Below are 20135 nucleotides of genomic sequence, written 5' to 3'. Positions count from 1 at the left end.
AACAACCTGGGGTATAAAAGAGCTCTTTTTTGTGCTCTTGCCAGAAAAGCCAGGCACATTGCTGCAGCCACTATCACATTTTTAGGTTGGTGGGCATATTATGCAAATGGACAGCTTTTACATCAGAGTCCACCCCCAGGTCCACCAAAATTGCTGGGCTCCATCTTTTGAATTAAACAGCTACCTTTGAAGGTGACTCATAAACCACAACTAATCCAGAATGCAGCGGCTAGACTGGTGGCTGGGAGTGGCTGCTGGGACCATATACCACTGGTCCTAAAGGATCTTCGTTGGCTCCCAGTATGTTTCTGAGCACAATTCAAAGTTTTGGTGCTGACATTTAAAGCTCCAAATGACCTTGGCCCTGTATATCTGAAGGAGCATCTCCACCCCCATTGTTCTGCTCGGACACTGAGGTCCAGCGCCGAGGGCCTTCTGGCGATTCCCTCACTGTGAGAGGTAATATTATAGGGAACCAGGCAGAGGGCCTTCTCAGTAGTGGCGCCCACCCTGTGGAACGACCCTATCAGATGTCAAGGAGATAAAGAATTACACAACTTTTAGAAGACATCTGAAAGCAGTCCTGTATTGGGAGAGTTTTAATGTTTATATTTTTATTATGTTTTTAGATATGCTGCAAACCACCCAGCCAGATGGGTGGGCTAAAAATCAAATCAAATCAAATCAAATCAAATCAAATCAATTATTGTTGTTGTCATTATTGTTGTTGTTGTTGTTGTTATTAGCCTTTTTAAAAATTTCAAGAGCTGACAGTCATACTAGAAACTGTCATTCTTCTTCAGAGATTAGTCATTATGGTTCATTATTATCATTATGCAGAGACCTTTTGGAAACTGTTTCTGTATGACAATTTACCCAACCACCACCATACCACATAGCACCCTTCTCCATTTTCTAGTTCCTCCTCAGCCTATCACGATGTCCATGCTTATCTCTAGAATGAGATTACATTCTCACTACAGCCAACCAAAGAAAACTAATAAATCTTTAATAAAAATATATTATTATTATTTTTAAAAAGAATGAGATTACATGGTAGGAGTGGTCCATGAACGCCATCTCTTCTGTTCTATTGCTTCAATAGCGGCTCAGTTTCTAATACTGTATATCTAATGCAAAATTGGCATGGTCATGGGTATCTGGTTGTTGGGTTGCAGAAGCAGAAAGGAAGAAACCAGGCTACAAGCTGTATCTGCCCTCAAACCACACACTGAACAACTGGCCTCTGGGGTGAAAGCCTTGTGACCATTCAGCAGGGTAAGAGTTCCATTCTTCACATCTTCAGAAGTTTTTTAATTAATCATATTTGAAATTTAAACACATCCTACACATTCCAAAGTGTATGGGATGCTTTGTTCACACACCTTGTGTGCTCTTCAAATAGTGCTTGTTAAATAGCTATTTGGATATTTTAGTAGAAATTTTTTTATCTTTGAAAATAGCATCCCATTGACACCAGCATCCCCATTCCACCCCAAAAAGGCCTTCACACTCTACCATTCAAAAGTATCTGGGTGCAAAGTGTATGTCATCCTATCATGAAACATTAAAAGGTGAAATGCCACTTAACATTTAAGCAAAATACCTTCTCTGTTGTTTCTTTCTTTCTCTCTTTCTTTTTCCCTACTGTTTTTGAATAGAAATATATTGAAGACCAAAGTGAAAACTTGATAAATAGAAGCCAAACACTGTTGAATTCTGAAGCTAACATTTATTAAATATTCAAAACATTTGTCAAATGCACTTTATCAGAAGTTTTGGAAACCACAAACTATGTTGAAAATGCAAGATGACTCCATATTGAATACTGTCAATGCAAGAAATATCCCGAGGGCATAAATATGACATTTATAGGCTAACAGGGCAAGAAATGCCTTGGAGTATAATGACCATACCAAAAAGAACGAAGTCCTTCCTTTTTGTCACTTCCTCCCAAGCCACAGTTATTTCCTGTCCTAGATGTGGACAGATAATCCTATAGGTATGTACAGTCACGCATCTCCAAGTACTTCTGGATTCACACCACATTTATAGTCAAGAGTCTTTCAGGGAAATCGAAGTCCCTGCATAGTAAGCCCCCTATCGAACCATCTTGAGAAGACTGAGATGGTGCACCCGATGCAACAACCTTCAAGCAATCTTTGAGCTACCTTGAGTCATAATTCTCTACATCCAACTTCATAAGAAAGCAGGTCCTGGCTCAGGTGAAGACACAGTAGATAACTGTATGGGGTGCAGAAGGTTGCCTTGTCTTCCTTACATTTGCCACTGGCTGATCAAACATTGGGCTCCACACATCTCTCTTGGGAAGAACCTTGGCCAAACAGAGACTTTGACAGCAGGGCAGCATAGGACAGGGTGATTTATCACATGGTGGGTTCAGATTCCTACAAGGGGAACAGCAATGAAAATAGTTCAGACTGACAATTAGAAGATACTTTTAAATATTTCCCCAATGATTCCCCAATGTTCCCATTTTTAGAATCTGCTTCCTTGTTCCAATTACACAGCAGGCTATGTGATGGTGCTAGACATGTTTATGGCTACAAAAAAACAACAAAGCAGAACAGATCAAAAGAATGTACATTCTGAGAGGAAATGCAGGGTCCATTTCTCCAATTACTCAGTTACGTTCTTCTATGATAAACAATTTAGTGCTGGAAAATGAGTAACTACTAGTGTAGCTTACAAATGGAGAGATGTCAGAAATCAGTTTCGATTTACTATCTGGAAGTGACCTATGAAGAATGTGCATAAGCCACAGATTATAGTGCTGTTTGAGACAGAATGGCATGCAGTAAATCTAAGCCATGTATTTATAAGGATAAAAGCATTTAACTACCTATTCATCTACTGTACAGCTGTGGACGTGAGACGATGTGAATGTTGCCGTCGGGGATGATGATCCAAAGGCACATTTACAGTGCATTCCTACACAGCTCTGCTCAGAGGTCCCCCTGAGTTCAATGGGACTTACTATCAGGTCTCTGAGAATAGGACAGTGGCTTTAAATGGTCAAATCCCAGAATTATCAGAGCTGCTCTAGATTGGGTTTTTTAAAAAAACTGAGACCTGCCCATTAAACCAAATATAATGCATAAAATGGAGATGGGCAAGGGGAACAAGTTCCAGCGTGAGGCTGTACCAGAAAGAAGACCATGGCAATGGGAAGACCAGACTGGCCACAGACATAGGCCAGGGAACAAGCAGCTGTAGGAAGCTTGCTTCCCTCTGCCTGGCTGAAGAACTCTGAAGTTGTCTTGCAACAGACGTGTGGAGAAGAACAATTGTCTTGGAGATTACTTGATCAAAAGGCAAATGTGCCTTTAAGAATAGCAGCTGGATGTATTTTGAAACCACAGGAGAAAACGGCAAAAGGGAAATGATACTCTATATGATAAAGAAGAAAGCCTCACAGATGCAATGAGCTGTATGTGGTCTGCAGCAAACATTTCAGTAGAGGAAATGAAACATTAAGAAAAAGGAAATCAAGAAGAAGAGGTAGATGCCTGAAAAGCCCCCCACCCAGGGACGCGGACTTATAAAAAATATTGGGGGGGGCCCGGGAAAGCTCATGAATAATAAATAAGCTCATGAATATGCAAATTAAGTGGCGCCGCCTCCTCGTGAGCGAATAGGGGAGAGCGTGCTGCGCCTATTAATCAGCTCCAAAGGAAATTGGGTGGAGCTTTTGCTCGGGAGGGAGGGCAGGAGGCATGCAGCCCGCCCCTCCCTGTGCATTTTGGGCTGGGGGAGGGGCGGCGATGGCGCTCTGCTGGAGGGGCGCCGGAGATTATTGGGGGGGCGGAGCCCCCCCAAACGAATTTTTGAGGGGGCTCGGGCCCCCTCAAGCCCCATGGAGTCGGCGCCTATGCCCCCACCCCCAACTTTCATTGCTACATGTGGGGAGGGGACAACTAGAAGCAAAAATATTCATTTCAGTGGCTCAGTATGTCTTGTCTGTTAACTGGAAGGTTGGTGGTTCGGTCCTGCCCAGGGACAGTTGTGGGCAGGATTCCTGAATTGCAGGGGACTGGACTAGATGGTCCTCAGGGTCCCTTCCAACTCTACAGTTTTTATGATTCTATGAACAATATGCATGTCCCTTTAAAAGAGACAAACTGCAGTGTGACATGTAGCATGATCTTTCCCATTCCTTCCCTAACATATTCATTTTGCCCCCCCCCCCCATTGGATTGACCTCTGTTTCTGTGGGAATGACTTGGTTTGTTTCCAGTTTAGGCCAGATTTGTCCAGGGATGCATACTTTTAAAGTCCCCAACCCCTGCCCCTTTCCTTTTAAACCACATTTAAAAGGGCCCAACCTCCATCCTTCTCACCATGTCTGGAATCCTTAAATGCCAGTTAAAGGGAACTGGGGATGGGAGCAGTTGAGAAGTGAGTTGCTGCTTGGGCAGGAGAGAGTATGTAAGCAAATAATTCTTTTCTGCCTCATATTTTAAACTGAGCCAGGAAGAATTCAGGGATGTGATGTCTGCCTCTTCTCAGAGCTGAGCATTATGAGCCTCCAAAGTTCACTTACAGGGGAGTTTTGCTGGCATCCCTACAGGCCTGGTGCCTGCCATCCTTGCTGGCACAAGGGAAATGTCATGCATACACAACCATAGCTTGAATTTTAGCTGAGGTTCTCTGGCTGATGGGTTTGTAACAGACAGAGACATCTTTGCAGGGCAAGTTCAAACTAGTCTGCAGCCCCTCTCTGAGAGTGATTTGCCACAAAGCTTCTGACTCAAAGATGCTCACATGGAGTTGTCATCTGGATAAAACAGCACATTCACATGGAAGCTGCGCATATATCTGCCAGGATTCCCACAAAGTATGGTATCCCTTGCTCAGCCACCACAGTTGCACAAATGGCAGCAGGGTGAGCACAGCCTTCATGTAGTTGCTCTGGAGCATCTTGATCAGTCCCTTTGCAAGAGTTGTCCCACAGAGGCATCAAACATTCTTGTGGAACTGGGTTATCAAAGTGCTCTTGTGGAGGCCACCGGCTCATATGAATTTCCTGTAGGCCAAAATGCAACAGTGGCCTGCTCAAACTGTTTGAAGGGTTTACTTTCAATCTTCAACTCCATTTGCCTGCTTTTCTATAAAGTGTTTAGGCTGCATAGTAACATGAACATATGTGTTAGACAGATGTTGTACTATTAAGCTATCTTCTTCCGTATCCCTGTCAATGGGGTAGATCCACTGATGCGAAGCAGAATGTATCTGTAATCTTTCTTCCCGGGGATCAACAACCTGGAAAGACCTTGAGAGCAATCTAGAGTTAGATGTCAGGCGAACTACTTGAGAAGTTCTCATCTGGCCATTTTGCCAACATGAAAGGTTTTAATAAGAAAAGAAGGTTAATGCTCTGAGTGAGAGATCTGAGCAGGCCTCAGGGATGAGGTTTGTCAGGGACATGCTCAATTACATGCCTATCAGTCAGCTTGGTCAAGCACAAAAGCTCTTCTCTTTCCTCTTTCAGCCAGGCCTAGCCCTCATCTTTATTCAAAAGGCACTACTCAAGTGCCCCTGCCATCCTGCTGCTTTTAGGCTTCTGTGATGGATGCACTCAAGGGTCACTGACTGTCACATCACTACCACGGGGCCAAGAGACACTTGCAGCGAAATCTCATTTCAAACCTGAAGAGGTGAGTTGATTGCACTTCCTAGCTTGTAAATCCACCAGGAGCAGCTGCTTGTGGGCAGTGCTGCTTCAAGTCTCCATCCGGCTGTTTGCCTGTGATCTTGTGCAAGGTTATAAGTGCGCTGTGTGGAGCCAGCACAACAATTGTATCTGCCTTTTGGCAGTCAGGTGACCTCTAGGTTTTTTCCCCTTCTTGTGACATAGTCAATAAAGCTGAGACATGTTATCAGCAAGAGAGGGTCGTGGGACGGTATGCAGAGGTGATTCTGTCCTTACTTTGCTAAGCCCTGCCCAGGTTTTCCAGACTCATGGCAAATAATCTCAAAGTCTGACTTTCCATGTATGACTCAGGGCTTATCCATGCTTACCCTTCCACCTCCACACTTTCCAGCCACTTTAAAGCTCTGGGACCAAGCTCCCTGCCTTTTTCATTCAAGAGCTCTCCCTGTGAAAACCCACTCTTTAAAGCTGGATCGGAGCAAGCAGCAATCCATGGAAAACCCAAATTACTGTTTGTTGCCCTTCAGCTTGAAAGAGTGGGCTTTTGTGGGGAAAACTCTGGGGCAAAGGGGGGGAAAAAGAGTGTTCCAACATGGAGCTTTAAAGTGAGGACCTGTGTCTGGAAAATGTGGGGCAAAAGGGACATGTGGATTAAGTCCTCAGGCTCACTTTCTGTCATCACTGTGGATCAAAAACATGTAAGGGCAGTTAAATAACAATGCAATGCCTGCCCCACTAGGAATGCTTGCTGAAAAAGGAAGTCATTTGCATTCTTGGATAGCTGAAAAAGTATGTAAATGATGGAATCTTCGAAAAGGCAGCTACTGACCTGCAGCCACCTCTGGGACACCCATAAGAACTGGCAGAAATAATAATAAAAAAGAACAGCAACACTTGGAAAGGCAACTGTGAAGTCATCAAAAAGCAGTTGCTCAGGTGGAAATTTCACAGTATGGTTTCTTCCTGGCTAACAGTAGGCATAGAAGGCATTAGAGCAGGCATAGGCAAACTCCGGCCCTCCAGATGTTTGGGACTACAATTCCCATAATCCCTGAGCACTGGTCCTGTTAGCCAGGGATGATGGGAATTGTAGTCCCAAACATCTGGAGGGCAGGAGTTTGCCTGTGCCTGCATTAGAGCTTGTTCCTGCAGGACTATCCCCTCTCCCCACAGGGTCATCTACCGTTAGCTGCCCTGTGTGGGGTGTAATCCTCTGGTGGCTTTTGACATTTGGATATGGTTTGTTTATTTATTTTAAATTGGACTTGCAAACTGCCTTGAAATGATTTCAAAGGCAAGACAAAAGCATATGTGTGACTGTTTCAGTGTATTTATACATGTGTTTACATATACCTGCCTTGCAATGAGCAGGCTATCTTGCAAACTAAAAGCCCCACAAGGACTATCACATGTAGGGGAAGCACATCGAAATGAGAGAGCGGGTCTTTCTCACTAAGTTACATGCTGTGCTGTTCTATCACATCCTGTACATGCTGAAGCAGAGTGATAAAATTTCTCCTTGGCAATGTGACCTGTGATAGGCTTTCTATTATCTCACTCTTTGCTTTGCAGAGAAAGTACAGGGAATGTGACGACGGCGGTGACACTGCCTGTTCAAGCATCTTAACAATTTTGTGTCAGTTCTGCCCTTGCTCTCAAATCCTTACATGATTTAGCCTGCATCTTAGGGGTGCTTCCTTATGATGTACTGTAATATGTGACAGGAAAATATACATTTTTTTTTAAAGTAAGTTGTTTCAAAATCCGTTAGTGAGTGAGACTTGCCAGTCAACGGGCTTATCCACACTTCTGCTTGCCCTGTGCTAAGAAATCCCAGGATAAGCGGTTTCCCCATCACCCCGCTTCTTTCCCCAGGAATACCTCTTTAGCTCTAAATCGGAACAAACGGCAACCTGCAGAAAACCTGAATTTCCCTTTGCTCTGATTGAGTGCAAAAGAGCAGTTCCCCCTGGGGAAGCAGCGGGACAAGAGGAACTGTAGATAAGCCCAACGAAAGCAGATTCCTCATTTTGTTTAGTCGGAACTACAGGGCAGAACTATGTGTTATTTATTTCCGCAATTGTTTGCTACGGTGACAATACATTATGAACACAACAGCAAGGGGTTCTTGCATGGGCAGGCTGCTTTCTCTATCTGCTGCTCAAGATGTGTTTGTTTCTGGTTGGGAAAAACTCATTTTACAATGTTGGAAAGAACTGGGGACTGATGCAGAAAGGGTTAAGCACTCATGACCATCCAGCCTTTCAAATTCCTTCTGCGCCCCTCATTCTCCCACCATTATGATGGAAACATGGGCCTAGTGCTCCCCTTAGGGCAGTGGTTCTCAACCTGTGGGTCCCTGATGTTGTTGGACTACAACTCTAATCATCCCCGAGCTCTGGCCTTGCTAGCTAGGGGCGATGGGAGTTGTAGTCCAACAACATCTGGGGACCCACAGGTTGAGAACCGCTGCCTTAGGGGCATAGCAACATTCTTTCTCCTCATGAAAATATGTGATGCTATTTTCATTTTATTAGTATTAGAAACTTGGAGAAAATGGTCATATCTCCCTTGTCCTGTGAGAAATGAGTAAGCAGCTGACTGAATGTTACTGGAACCTAGGGGAAGTTCCTGAAGGTTATTCAGGAGAAAATCCAAAGGGAGCCCAGAATGTGAAGCAAGAGAAATACTGGGATGTCATTTTGGGGGCCTATTCCAGTAACTCAGCCAGAGATGGACAGTGGGCCATTCTTAAGAAATCAACATTAGTCATTCCTACTCAAGCACTAATGACAATACTAGGCCTGTCTGCCTTTAACTCTTCTCTCAGGCCTCGTCCCAAGATCCCTCCTCCTACCCACAGACCCTTCCACAACTCAGCTCTGCAACCATGTTGATATATTTCTATCTTTGTAAACTACTTTGAGATTTAGCTATCATGATAAGTGGTAGAAGGCATATACTTTAATGCCAACTATGTTGTGGGGATGCTGCAGAAAACCTGCACCGATCTCATGACAAACACTCACTGGAAGCAGCTACAGGGACAGGAAAAGTGGGACGGTATTGTATCTGCCTGAACTGGAAAGAAATGGGGTGGTTCCTTTTCCTGCCTGCGAGCCAATCTGGGGTATTTTCTCAACAGAGGTTCTGCGCCTTTTAGCAGCTGTGCAACGGACAGAGATCGCATAAGCTGTGCTGTTTTTCCCTAGCATGGAGATGCCTGGCAGCTGTTTATAAACGGAAGGAATGTCTCTCTGGGGAAAAGACGCAACACTACCTAACCCAGGGATTCCTGTTGGCCGTAGAAGGAAGGAGATTCAATTGGACTATGCAGAACAGCTTTATCCCTTTCTAGATGCAACACCCCTTGTACTCACCCAAGTGCCCCCGATTTTAAGCTTCCCCCAGCGGAAAATCTAACTTTGTCCTTCTGTCCTCAATGGTTTTTTGGAAGAGGACAGTGAGAGCTATGTCACAGTGACCACTGTTAACGGCCTGGCCTGGCCTGTGTGCACTTTAGGGAAAAGGCCCAGGGCTGAAAAGGTTAAAGAGAGAGAGAGAGAAAGAGAAAGAATGATTTGTCAGTGACACAAGACAACAATATGCTGAGAATTAAATATATATATATATATGCACGATTCAGACTATTATTATCCTGTTACTTGGCTGCACGATAACACATTGTGTTCCATGTGCTCTGGTTTATGTTATGCTCCAGTTCCGAGATGAACAGGCAAGGAAAACCAGAATTACAATTCAAAGCAGTCTCATTTGCGACCGGTAATGCAGTTACTTCTGCAGGGAAAATGAGCATATTTCTCCTCATATTTGACAGGTCCAAGCAGCAACCTGCAGATCACCTCCAGGATCAATGTAAACATGAAAGGGACAAGACCCAGCTGAGGTCTTGCCGAATTATAGAAACGGGTTGGTTCTTGGGATCGAAAGAACAGCTTGGTTGGACGTGGCTGGTAGGACTTAACCCCCACACCCCCACTTCCCCCCCTCAAGCTGCTATGCTCCAACCACTTTTTCTCCCACCAGTCGTCATGTCTGGTTTTGGAGCTTGGCTGGGGGTGGAAGGAAACAACTGTGCTGCAGTTGTTATTGGGGAACATGTATAACCAGAGGGATGGTTCAGCTCCCTACCACCACCACCACCACCCCACACACACTGATACTAGCTTGTTGTTTTAAATTTAGATTCCCATCAGTCTGCTTCTGTCACATGTAGTTCCTTGTCAGTTGGTAAGGGAATGTGCAGTTGGTCTGTCTAAAGCAGTAGGACTCAAACCTTCCTACCCAGTGTCCACTTGAAAACTACTGAAGGTTGGTGGACAACTTAATGATTTTTCTGTCTGCTGCAGCAATCATAATGTGCTGTGTTGGGTGCTGTATTATTTTTAGTTGTGATCTTACAGGCTTGCCATGGAACACCTGGATGCAACTTGTCGACAGACCACAGTTTGGAAACCTCTGGTCTAAAGTAAAAACAATACTGAAAAAGGGTGTGGAACTTTCTGGTGGAAAAAAGGTTCAAAATCTGATCTGAAATTCACCTCAGACAGGAGTCTAGTTTTGCTTCTTCATATAATACAGATTAGTATATTTGACTTCAAAATATACCATCTCAAGAAGAATAAATATAAGCACAGATGAGAATGCCCTTTGGAACAAAGCAAGAATGTGCATTTCTTGTTTTACTCTAGGATCTCAGTGTTTATATTCCCAAGATTACTCACCCTATAACTTTAATCATTAGGGTGGTCATATGTTGTATATTACAGAGGACAGTCCTCTGCTTGAATGCATCCTCTATCTGAAAGGCTGGGCCGTCGAAGAACCCTAAGAAGGAAGAGCAGGAGGGGCCTTGAAGTTGCCCCTCATCAGTTAGTCAGTTGGTCACAATCTTCCCTACCATTGTATTTCTATTTAAATTATAATACTCATTCTTCAATTCATAGCTATACATATAAATTAGCATATGCATTTTAATGCAAATATATGCCCTCATTTGTCCTCTTTTTTGCAATATGCACGTGGCCACCCTGTTCATAATACCCTATGCATATCCTCCAACACAACGTGGCCCCAATCCAGGGTACCATCTTCCTGGTCCAAAATCCCACATGAGTCACATGATGCATGTGAGATCGTGGACCTGAAAAAAGAGCTATTTGGGTGTACAGTGCCCAAAAAAGTGTTTGGGGGCCCTGTGTGAGATCGCTTTTTGGGGGCCCCAAAATTGCACAAAAGCAAGATGCCCAATATGGCTGTATTTTTGCAGGGGGAATTGGGATGTCCTGGTTTTTCTGGGACAGTTGACAGGCATGCCTATGCTGAGGTGAGTACCTCCAATTAATTATGTCGCTCAGCATAATTCCCCCCCTTCAAACAGGTTCATTCAATGAGAAAAAGAATGAGTGCTGGTGCCATATACACAGGGTAGCCTTGCCAGGGTCACCTCAGGAAGTGTGTGTGTGACACCTCCAGCCTTGACCTATGCGGACTTGCTATCTGTGTGAACTGACACCATTACATGAGCAGCATTAATGTGGCTGCTGAGATTTCTGTGATGCTCCTTTGAGATGCTGCCATCACGGAAATGGTAGTGGTTGTGTATTTATTTGGAAGACTGATATCTCACCTTTCGGGGACAAGAGTCCCCAGGTCAGCTTGCAGCATAATGAAAAACAGGAAATCACAATAATATCACAGTAAAACATACAAAAGAACTGAGAGTTTTTTTAAAAAACAGAACAATGCTAAAAACTAGTTGTAGCAGCAGGGTGCAATGCAAAAGCCTGGTGAAAAAGAAGTATGTCGTGAACATTTGCCCAAAGGCTAAAAGAAAGAGAACCAAATTGGTGTCCCAGGTAAAAGCACTCTACAGACTTGGTGGAATGAGAAGGCCCTTGCTGAGAAGACCCTGTACTGTGTCTCAGTTGACAGAGCCTTTGAGCACAAAGACAACAAGGCCGACAGACTTAGAATTATAGAGTTGGAAGGGACCCAAGGGTTATCTAGTCCAACCAGGAGTCACAACTAAGGAATCCCTGACTGATGACCATCCAACCTTTGCTTAGGAACCTCCAATGAAGAAGAGTCTACCAAAAAGGCCATTCATATAACAAACCATTTAGAGCTCTACAGTCACCAGCAATTGAAATTGCATTTGGAACCAAACTAGAAGCCAGTGTAGCTCACATAACTCCAGAGTAACATGCTCTATGAAGCAGATCCCAGCCAACCTAAAACCGACATGGAAGCATTGGCTTTTACACTTACATGTGACTGGGGCCTGGCTGCAAGTCGTGTGGCAGCATTTCAGGTATCAAAGACAAGGTGACTCCATTGTAGAGAATGGAGAGCTCTGAATTGGATTGCCTAAGTATGTTGCAGGGAACATTCAGACAAAGTAAATGCTATTTTATTTTCGACAATAAAGCCTGTCCATGGTCTAATTTCTGCTGGACTTTTGGACATCCTATAAAAAACCTATTTGAGACTGAAATACTTCTACAGATCAGGCCTTGGTGACAAATTACCTATGCTGTTTGCCTTTTGTTTCAAGAGGAATTGGTGTCATTTTAGCTTCCAGCCATGAGCTGCTTCTCTCAGTCACCTCTGCTGCTTACTGTATTAAACTATTCCAGTGAATCCAGCATTTCCTCAATGAACTCTCTCCATGTCCACTTTCACTTCCCATTTCCTGGACTCCTTTATTCTCTGGTGGTTTCTTATTGCAGAGGAAAAACTGAGAAAGTGCTGCTTACGAGAGTTTCAGAATGAAGCTGTTGCTTTGATTTAGAGGATGGCAGTAACTAATGGGCCTGATTTGCAGAAATGCATCGTCTGCAGCAACAGGGAGAGTTTTCTCAAAAAAGGAGTTTTCTAATTTACACAAAGTACTCATGTTATCAAAATTACTCTGCTGAACCAAGCTGATTCAGTGAGTGGAGCTCATTTACTTTCACATTACTTACTCTGCAAATTGAGCCACTTATTTAGGCTGCAATCATACTTGGGAGTAAGTCCTATTGAACTCAGTGGGATTTACTTCCAAGTAGACATTCATAGGCTGTTAAACGTATGCTGTTAAATGCTTAAATGACAGCCACAGGGAGCTCCAACATGTATTCAGGTCACCTCCAGACTCAGTATTTTGCAGTACAGATTCAAGTGCATTCCAGAAATGTAGGTTTGTGCAACTGACTAGTGGGCATATTTCAAATTTTGAGGGAGTGTTAGGGATGTCAGTCACAAAATGGCTGCCATGGAGGATGCATAGCATAACACAAAGCTAGAGAGACAACCACCGGGGCAGACTTTGGTAATATGGTGCCCTGAATGAGGGCAAAATTTGGTGCCCCCCCCAAATATTTATTATTTTCACAATAATTGAATAGGTACCCATATAAATTGGGACGTGGGTGGTGCTGTGGGTTAAACCACAGAGCCTAGGACTTGCCGATCAGAAGGTCGGAGGTTTGAATCCCGTTTCTCGGTCCCTGCTCCTGCCAACCTAGCAGTTTGAAAGCGTGTCAAAGTGCAAGTAGATATATAGGTACTGTTCCAGCGGGAAGGTAAACGCCATTTCCGTGCGCTGCTCTGGTTCACCAGAAGTGGCTTAGTCATGCTGGCCACATGACCCGGAAGCTGTACACCGGCTCCTTCGGCCAATAAAGTGAGATGAGCGCCGCAACCCCAGAGTCGGTCACGACTGGACCTAATGGTCAGGGGTCCCTTTACTTTTTTACCCATATAAATATAGGGCTGTTTTTTATGTTGTTGTTCTTTCATGTCCTCTCGGCTTGGTGCCTTGTGCAGAGGAACTGTCTGTACCACCCAAAATCCAGCACTGAAAACTACCCTCAACAACCTTTTGCTTACTCTGGGAAGTCAGCTATGTCCTGCTAGTCCCGATTATGCAGATCACACATATGCATAAGAATCATTCTCTCTCCATTAAAGTGCTGAGTGGCTGAACCATCAGGTGAACCACAGTCCATAGTAACCTGAACAAAACTTTTGGAACAGAAATACATCATGGAACAGAAGCCCATATATTTAAAGTTTGCCCTTGCCATCATTTAAAAAACTGTTAAGGAATCAGAGTGATTCATCATGGTTTCTAAAGAGCAGCAGATAAAATCTCTCGGTGCTATTGCATCTGAAAATGACACAATTGTGCCACAAATCTGTGCTTTGGAGACATTTTCATTGTAACATATGACGAGGCAGCAGCACCAGTCCTAGCTGTTGGCACCCAGGTGTACCATTGCTGTTGATAAATCCTTTTGCCTCACTACCTTATCCCAGGGTCAGCTGTGATAAAACAAAAGAATAAACCCTTTGTTGGAACTTCCTGGAGCCATGGCAGTGAAAGTAAGTGCTATCTGCCAGATGGAAAGTTTCCTCAAGGCTTATCAAGTTGCAGCCATGGGATCAGATCAAAGCTTTGGAAGGAGGTGAAAGTCAGAATTGCTTATAGGAAGCAATGAAATTATACTACATACCCGCACTCCTGTTTTCTTTGGCCTTTAGGAGTGTAAATCCTTATAACCAGGGTAATCAGACCTACCTAAATTCTTCTGGCACTGATTACCCTGCTTCTTCTTTCTGCATCTTACATTTGGAACCTTTGCAAATTTGTTCCTGCTTATCTCAAACATCCACTTAGCTACTGTATGTGCATATCACACTTTCTAGTTTCTTCAGAAGAACAAATCCCCTCCACCTAGTGAACTAGGGGTGTTCTTTACTCATTCCACTGCACAACCGAATCAATGTAGAACTGAAAGTACCAAATGTTCATGACAGGAGGCTCTAATTTTGAGATACATTGGTACCTTTCCAGGGGAGTGGACTGACCCAATTTCATCTCTGCCTATTTTTTGTATGAACAACAACAACAACGAAAATCAAGGCACACAATCCTCTGCATTGCTTCCAAAATGACAAAAATAAATGGCTATCAGAGACTAAACAAAGCTATTGGAGACTATTGCATGTAGAAATAGTGACTGATTGCGAAAGAGAAACCTGGCTTAATGTAGAGCAGTTGCTTCTCATTCGACAGTTATAATGAAGAATTATATACTTTAGGGCCCATCCCTATGTTACCTCAGCAGCATGGATGCTTCTGAAATGTGATTGCTTCCCAATAATATCACGATCCTAAGATCATGTGGAAGGGATTGCCATGGCAGTCTTGTAACTTCCAGGAGAACTTTGCACTTCATGTTGCACACTTCCCACAGGAATCTGGGACAGGGGGGTGGACTACATGGGTCTTTGGTCTGATCCAGCCAGGCTCTTATTATGTTCTCACCATTTATTCCTGCCATGCTGAAGTAATCTAGGAGTGGGCCATTAAATACAAGAGACATAGCCTGGGTATCCTTGCACAGAGCCAGGCAACCATCCCCCAATCCCTCTGTAGCCAGTACTTCAGAGATGTCTTTCCCATATACTAAGTCTTAATAACTAAGATAATAGTTGTACAGTGGTGCCTCGCAAGACGAAATTAATTCGTTCCGCGAGTTTTGTCGTCTTGCGATTTTTTTCGTCTTGCGAAGCACGGTGTTGGGAAAGTTTTGGAAAAGCTTCAAAAATCACCAAAGTCTTTAAAAACCTCAAAAAAGGCTACCACACCGCGTTCTATGAGTTGCTCCTCGAAGTCAAGTCGCAACTGTATTAACGGTGTTAAGAAAAAGGAAACAAACTTGCAAGACGTTTCCGTCTTGCGAAGCAAGCCCATAGGGAAAATCGTCTTGCAAAGCAGCTCAAAAAACAAAAAACCCTTTCGTCTAGCGAGTTTTTTGTCTTGCGAGGCATTCGTCTTGTGAGGTACCACTGTATTATCTTGCATGTTATTGAAAAGGAAGAGCCCAGACTAGAATTTAATCAACAGATATAGTGGGAGCTTGTACTGATTAATGAACTTGGCTGCCACTCAAGCCACATGCAAGCACAACATGTGTGGATCTGAAATGTAGTGACTGCCAAAGTTTCAAAAAGGAGTGTTCTGCAGTGCAGCAGTCTACCTTCCCCTTTGCCAGTCACTTTCAAACCCAAGTGACTGTTGTTTCATTTAGTACGGATACATCTTATTAGTTCCTCAGCATTTTCTGTCATGCGCCTAGCAGGATTAAAAATATATATTTTATTTCTCTTATGTATAATTATGCTGCTAGGAGTTTGGGGTGGGGGCAAGTAGACTGTGTGCAGAGACTCTTCTAACCCCCGGAGCGAGCAAGTGTTAAAATATAAGCTTCCTGTTGAGGTGATAGCTTAGGTGATAGGCTATTAAGGGAACCAAGGAAGTAGATCTGTGTGAGATAACAGATGGGTGGGGCCCCTGCCCTCAAGTGGCTAGTGGTTAGAAAAAGAGAGTTGAGCAATGTTTGAGAGAAATATCTGATGTCTGTTTGAATCCAAGCCTGTGACTATGGGAGAAACCAGATCCTTTTGGAATGTTAATGCTCAAGTTGTGTATATGTGTAAATAAACCATAAACACCACAGTCTCTGCTGTCCCATATTCCAAGGAAACAGGACCCTGGGTAAGTGCCTGGAACCCCTGGAATCTCACACCGCTCGAAGATTGCATCAATATATTTAGTAGTGTATGTGTTTGTGTGCGTAGCATATCTTTGATGGTTCCCTCTGTTTGACAGAATGTATCTGAAGTTAAATCTCTCCCTGTGCTTCCTGGCAGGGGAAAAAGTACAAGATTTAAAAGTTGTTCAGGACATACCTTGCTGGGACTAATCAGGGCTGGAGTTAGGAAAAACCAGACTTATTTCATCGCTCTCAACAAATCTGCCAGTGGATGCATGCCCCACAGTGCACCAAATGCAACTTTAAATATATTTTGCATGCATCCTGAATCTAAACGGTACCTGTTCCAACCCTTCTTCTACCACCAAACCCTCTCAACAACAATTCCCCCTCAAAGGTAAGAGAAAGCTTACCTGTCTGTGCCATCTTGGACAACAGGGTTCTTTCCATTCATTGTATGCAGCTGTAGAAGTTTACTTTCCTTATTACAAGTTTTATTTCTCATCTCATGTGTTAGAGGCACCTCTCTGGCATCTGGTCCCACTCTCCGACACCTGAGTAACCGCTGATAAGCTGTCCGAAAGTCCCTATTCAGTGCAGCATATAAAACTGGATTCAATGCTGAGTTGGCGTAACCAAGCCACATGACAATGGTCATCAGGCTTTTGTATGCTTCACCCGTCACACCCCGATATGTGAACACTGTAAAATAAGGAAACCAGCAGATAATGAAGGCTCCCATCACAGCTGCAAGAGTCACAATGGCTTTGTGTTCCTTCACAGTGGGTAATGCATTTCTGATGCTTGTGCAACTGTTGGTGTGGTTGATCCTCTTTGCTTGTTCCCTGGCTATTTTGAATATCCGGTAGTATGTGATGCACATGACTAGCAGAGGGAGGTAGAACGTAAGCAAGCCATCCACCAGTACATACCCAGCATTGACCTCCAGCTTGCACTCCTGCTTCCCATCAGTTGACTGTGTGTTCTGGACAGTGCTGCCATTGGTGTTCCAGGCCAAGTGGATCGGTAGGAACGAGACCATCAGTGACACCACCCAGATAAGGAACATAGCCACAGCCACCCGCTTAGGAGTGACCATAGTGTTGTAGCGGAGGGGTGCTGTGATAGCATAGTAGCGATCAAGGCTAATCATGAAGAGGTTGAGGATGGATGCTGTGCAAAGCATGACATCCAAGCTGATGTAGATATTGCACAAGGTGACACTGAAGATCCACTCATGGGAGTAGACCTCATAGATGGCCGAAAAGGGTAGCACCATGAGGCCCAGCAGCAAGTCTGTGAAGGCCAAGGAGACAATGAAGCAGTTTGTCAGGTTGCGGAGCCTCCGGTTGAAATAGACAGCTAGACACACCATCACATTTCCAAACACAGTCCCAATAATGAGGACTGCGAGAACAATTGCAGTTGGCACTTGTTCCCAACCACTTGTACCATCTGTGGAATTCATGGTGGTGTAATTGGGAAGTATCATTTTGCTTCCGTGCAGACTCACATGACAGCTGCTGCTCCAGGTACTCTGGAAGAAGTGGTTAGGTCTGATTCCTTGAAGAGCTTGTCCAGATGCCTTCATTCACCACCTTTCACAAGAGGCCCCTGCATCATGGCTCTGAAAAGATGCTAGGAATCAGACGACACCTCTGGTTGCATATTTAGAAAGATCCAACTGAGACTCCTTGTTAGCCATGTTGTGGTGTGACAGATTTCTGGAGGACATGTCTATTAGACAGTTATTAACCATGATAGCTAAGTGGAACATCCATGTTCAGAGGCAGTAGACAGCTGGATAAAAGATTGTGGGGACATGTAACAGAGTAGGGTTGTTGCCTTCATGTCCTACTTTTGAAGACCTCATGGAACCATCTAGTTGGCTACAATTGGAAGCAGGATGCTGGATCAGATGAAGTTTAGTTGAACCCAGAAGGGCTCTTCATACACTTTTTGTGTTCTACCAAGTCAGTTTTGCCTAGTTTCGGCCTCTCCCTTTTCTTCCCTCTCTTCTTCCTCCTTTCAGACAAATCATTAGGTTGTATTAAGTTGTACGATGCATTAATCACCACATGTGGTTTTATAGGTTCGGCCAGAAAAGGGCTGGAAGAGTCCCAGTGACCTCATTATTCTTAGACTGTGTCTCAATTTACATCTCTTGAAGGTATCTATCAAAATAGAAGAGGGATGGATATGCACACTTTCCTGGTCAGAATCTGGAAGGAAGAATTAAGAGTCAGATGATATACATAGGATATATGAAGCTGTCTTATATCAGGTCAATATAGTTGTCCATCTAGCCCAGAATGGTTGACTTTCCAGATGTTGGAAAGTCTCATCAGCCCTAGCCAGCATGGCCAATGGTCAGGGATAATGGGGGTTGTAGTCCAGCAACACTCAAAAGGCCACTGGTTCTCTACTCCTTGTCTGTGATGCATATTATCCAGAATCTCAGACAGAGAAAATGTTTTCCCATTACCTGCTGAGTCATTTAACTGGAAATCCAGGGAGCAAATATGGGTGGGAATTTCCCATACTATGAATGTGCTCTTCCACTAACTAGTTGCCCCTCTTCCTTCAACTTATGACTTGGCTTATGACTTTCCTTTGTAGACATGGGAATTCTCACTGGAGACTCACTGTTATCCCTGAAAGTGCTCAGACCACATGGTTGCTGATTCATACAAAGAATGCCTCAATATTCACCACACTGTTTCTGGTTTCATCGACAGCTGCTTCACTCTAGTGACATCAGAAGAGAGCCTGATGGGGTTAATCAAGGAGTGACCAATATGTGGTCCTCCAAATGTTGCTGGACTCCTACTCCCATCAGCCCCAGCCAACATGCCTAATATTCATGGATTATGGGAGTTGTAGTCAAACAATATCTGGAGCGCCAGAGGTTAACTACTCCTAGGCTAAAGGCCGAGATCAAAGAAATAACGGCTAGAGCTAGGAACATATTCTAGGTTATGGAACCCTCACCCACCCACCACTCAACACCTGCAAGGATAACAATAGTAAATTAAAGCAATTGTACCCCTATAGAAAGCAAATGCATTGTAAAGAACAATGGGTGGAATCCAATGTAGCGCCAAGTGGGGTATGAGTGCATGCGAAAAGGTCTTCTTGCACAACTAGACTTCTTCCCTCCAACCCCCAACACAAGACTTCACCCCCATTCCCTGCCTGCTAAACCTGTTCTGGGGGCTCCCCAGTCCTCTAGAGCAGATTGGAGGATCTGTGGGGGTACAGGGGGAGAAGAGAGGGAAGTCCTATTGTGCAAGCAGAGTCAAGGTCACTCCAAAGTTGAGTGACTTTATCCTCAAAGTGTGTAGCCAGTGGGACACAGTAGGTCTTCCAATGTTCCAAAGGTTCCTCCCCCACAGCGAGAGTCAGTAACCTTCAAACCATCTGAAACAACTACACCAGCTGGCTACTAGAGGATATAATGCAAGCTGCAGAATGAGCTTTCTTTGCACCCTACACTGCTATGTGGTAGCCACAATTACGTGCTCCAACCAATCTTTGGTTGACATCAGATTGAGACTTGTACTACTTACACTCTGGTCCTCACCTGGCTTGTTTCATAGCCCAGAGCTCCTCAGAATACCAAGGGACCACTTGGGCTCCACAATGCCAGAGAGGATGCTTGGAAGCAATCATGTCAGTTCACCTCACCATTCCATAGCAAGACCAAGGTTTTGACAGGAATGTCTCCTTTCTCTGCTGGAAAACCCCCCAGAGTATGCAGCAACACATTAGGTTCCTCAAGGTCTGAGGGTGGGCCATCCAAACATGACCACCGCCTTTTCAGGAGGAAACTGCCACCATCCGTCCAAACTGTACCAGATAACGGTGCATTCCTCATATCACTTGGGGCAAAG

The 20135-nt window shown here is 44.1% G+C and overlaps 1 protein-coding gene across 3 annotated transcripts in view; it reads right to left on the bottom strand.

Moving 5' to 3' along the window:
• Nucleotides 1-1712: 1712 nt before the first annotated feature.
• HRH2 (histamine receptor H2) overlaps nucleotides 1713-20135 on the bottom strand; it is a 35685-nt gene continuing 17262 nt past the window's right edge. The window contains exons 2-5 of one of the 3 annotated variants that reach the window (XR_003705265.2): nucleotides 16656-18464; nucleotides 10420-10546; nucleotides 9055-9212; nucleotides 2270-2408 (exon numbers count right to left, since the gene is read on the bottom strand). Coding sequence is in view for 1 of the 3 variants with exons in the window: in XM_028718393.2 (XP_028574226.2) it covers nucleotides 2222-2408; nucleotides 16656-17833 (1365 nt within the window). In the remaining 2 variants the exon portion in view is untranslated. Of the gene's footprint in view, nucleotides 2409-9054; nucleotides 9213-10419; nucleotides 10547-16655; nucleotides 18465-20135 lie in introns of all 3 variants that reach the window. The other 2 variants (XR_003705266.2, XM_028718393.2) reach the window with 2 other exon arrangements.

Source organism: Podarcis muralis, chromosome 2, assembly GCF_964188315.1.
Source record: "Podarcis muralis chromosome 2, rPodMur119.hap1.1, whole genome shotgun sequence".
Classification (NCBI taxonomy): Eukaryota; Metazoa; Chordata; class Lepidosauria; order Squamata; family Lacertidae; genus Podarcis; species Podarcis muralis.
This window is presented reverse-complemented; position numbering and strand designations above follow the sequence as displayed.